At 43.4% G+C, this 3242-nt stretch overlaps 1 protein-coding gene across 1 annotated transcript; it reads right to left on the bottom strand.

Moving 5' to 3' along the window:
* Positions 1 to 1067: 1067 nt before the first annotated feature.
* Positions 1068 to 2921, bottom strand: LOC125187125 (3-ketoacyl-CoA synthase 4-like). The gene has a single exon (XM_048083656.1). The coding sequence runs from the start codon at positions 2707 to 2709 to the stop codon at positions 1237 to 1239; it is 1473 nt and encodes a 490-aa protein (XP_047939613.1). The 5' UTR covers positions 2710 to 2921; the 3' UTR covers positions 1068 to 1236.
* Positions 2922 to 3242: the final 321 nt, after the last annotated feature.

Consider the following 3242-nt stretch of genomic DNA (forward strand, 5'->3'; position numbering starts at 1 on the left):
CAATTTATTGAATATTGATCAATTGACGTAAAATCACACTCTATCATCTATGTGTGTACATTGCAATATTTTATGTAGTTCAGCATTTAAACATCAAAAGTAATGTTTATACTAGCTCCATATCAACTTTGGAAATCATTGGATTATAATAGGGGATATATATTATAAATTAAAAAAGTTCAACAACTAAAAATATAGACTTAAGCGAGCATCACTTACCCAGTATAATCATTAATCACTAATTATCGAGCATATAAAAAGTCTGTGTACAAACAATAATTTCAGAGAAAATGAACTTTCAAGGACAGATTAAATACAACGATAATCTGTATGTTTCATAAATAAAGAGTACTTGTCGTTTAAAAATTAAAACAGCACCAGCTCGATACATTTTCATGCATCGTGTGCTCAATAAAATATACTACGAGTATATGTTTTTAAAACTTATTTTACCTTTACTTATTGTGCACAATGTGCACTGCACATTTTTAAATTACTGAGCACCTATCTCAAGTTCTCCCACGGTAAAAAAGTAAATAAAATACGCCACTTACAAGTATACAATCCACGGGTAAAAACTAATACCAACAGATCAACAGCGAATCAACATCGTTGCTAATTTTGTCGAAATTTAATAGTGAGCTCAAGCTCAGTACTACTAATTTGAACATATTAGTAGTGAGCTTAAGCTGCTGCTAAATTAATGGCATCAAAATGGAACAAAAGCTTATCGAGTATGTCAATGGATGCATCCGCTGATATTAGCAACAAATATGATCCGCTGCCATGGAACGAAAGCTTATCGAGTATGACAATAGAGTATTTTTAAAATATCATCCGCTAGTAATTTCAAGTTTTTACATCATGAATTCATATGTTTTCTTACCCAATACAATAACAAATTACCAAATAATATATAGTTCTTGATATCATAGAATTTTCATATTATTTCATTATTCTTCTAATAAGAGTTCATGCAATTCCTTGTAACCTTGTATAGTGCTAGGTGATTATTTTTAAAATTTTGTTTGGAAGATGTCAATGTGTGTTCTTAGAGACTTTATGAATTGACATTATAATTTATAAATCCCATTGCAATAACCAAAAGCAAACCATTTACATACACCGCACACATATTCAACACGTCAAATTTTACAAATATGACTTTGATGGAACAGTCCGAATATAAAAAAAAAAAACATAACTTAAAATAGAGTAATTTGTGTGAACTTCCGGTCACTGGACCAGGTCGAGCGGGTAACGGTGAATACAGTCGAACCACGGGCTATCGGGGGACGGCCCCACATTGCGCAGCGCCTCCCAAACGGCGCTGTTGCACTTAAAACCACTCCCGAACGCAATCTGCCACACCCGCTGCCCCTTCCTCACCCGCCCCTTGGCCTCTATGTACGCCAGCTCGTACCAAATGGAGCTGGACGAAGTATTCCCGAATCTATGCAGAGTCATCCGCGACGCCTCCACGTGGACCGGATCCAGCCGCAGGCTCCGCTGGAGCTCGTCGATCACGGCCCGCCCGCCCGCGTGGATGCAGAAGTGGTCGAACGCCATCTTGAAATCCGGTATGTACGGCCTGATCTTCGGGTTCACGATCTTCCTCGCGATCAATGTCATGAAAAACAGCAGCTGCTCGCTCACCGGCAGCACCAGCGGCCCCAGCGTCGTGATGTTCGATTTCAGCGCGTCTCCGGCGATCGCCATCAGATCCTTGGACAGCGAGACTCCGATCTTCCTAATTTTCGGGTTTTGATTAATGTCGTCGTCCTGCTCCTGGTACACGCATCTGAAGGCGGTGTCGTCGGCGCCTTTGTGAGTCCGGACGACGTGGAGGATTTTGTATTTGGATCGGCGCCGATCGGAGCGGCGATTGGAGAGGAGGACGGCGGAGGCGCCCATTCGGAAGAGGCAATTGGGGATCAGCATCGATTTCTTGTTGCCGAAGTACCAATTCTGCGTGATGTTCTCGGTGCTCACCACGGCGGCGTAGGTGTTGCGGTGGAGCTGAAGCATGTCCTTCGCCAGATCGACGGCGATTAAGCCCGCGCTGCACCCCATCCCGCCCAAATTGAAGGTCTTCACATTGCCGCGGAGCTTGTATTTGTTGACGATCATGGCGGACAGCGACGGCGTCGGATTAAAAAGGCTGCAATTCACCACCAGAACCCCGATCTGCTTCGGCCGGACGCCGGTGCCGCGGAAGAGGCTGTCCAGCGCGCCGAACATCACCTGCTCGGCCTCGGCGCGCGCGGCGGACATCGACGGCTGCGGCGGGATGCGGTGGAGGGCCGAGGGGAGGTACGTCTCCTCCCCGAGCCCGGAGCGTTCTAGAATCTTCCTTTGGAACTCGAGCGACGACTCGTCGAAGTCGCCCGTGAGTCGCGAGTGGTCCATGAACTTGCGGAACTCGGCCCGGAGCTCATCGGGCGGGCGGTAGCAAGCGTAGTCCACTAGGTAAACGGATCTGGGCCGGGTCATCAACCCGACCATCAACCCGAATGCCACCACGCCCGAGAAAATCGAAACACTCGCGAGATTATACTTGAGACCCAGATACAACCTCTCGAAATCTCCCCATATATTCAGCAATGTGAAGGCAATGAGAGGGATTAGGCACAATGCTAAGAAATGCTTCATGAAATAATGGTACACTAATTTCACGTACTTGCAGGTGCCGGAATTGGGCTGTGCCATCAAATCAAATTAATTAATGATTGTGTTAGTGTGGAGAGATTATGGTACTTATTTATCAAGGGGGGAAGCAATTAATTTACATAAGAAAAAAGAAAATGGGAAAACAATAGATGGATCTGGAAATTGGAATGAATGTGATGAAATAATGAAATGAAAATTTTGGTGTTGGGTGAGAAGTTTGGAAGGAGTAGATACAACCGTAATAGCTGCCATTAACCTTAAAACATGATTGAATTTGACAAGGGGTTGGGGATTAGATTTATTAAAAAATAGTGTGTCCACGTACGTATTTATGTTAAAATAAAAATTAAAATGAATGATGTTTTAGTAACACTCCATTTGTAATAGGTTTTTTTTGCGTGTTGAGAAGTTTGGGGCACGAGAGGGATGTGTGTGGGCTGATGAAAGACTGCTTGAATATTTTCTTGTGGCGGAGGGCTGTTATTTGGTGGCGTGAACTACAATATATTTGAGCAGAAATTAAAAAATTGAATTTAATCTTTTGTATGAAAAGGCAACTAGTTTTCAACTTG

The sequence above is a fragment of the Salvia hispanica genome, chromosome 5 (assembly GCF_023119035.1).
Source record: "Salvia hispanica cultivar TCC Black 2014 chromosome 5, UniMelb_Shisp_WGS_1.0, whole genome shotgun sequence".
NCBI lineage: Eukaryota > Viridiplantae > Streptophyta > Magnoliopsida > Lamiales > Lamiaceae > Salvia > Salvia hispanica.

What these genes read in the sequence shown, in the direction of transcription:
- LOC125187125 (XM_048083656.1), bottom strand. Translation starts at nt 2,709, where the DNA reads ATGGCACAGCCCAATTCCGGCACCTGCAAGTACGTGAAATTAGTGTAC.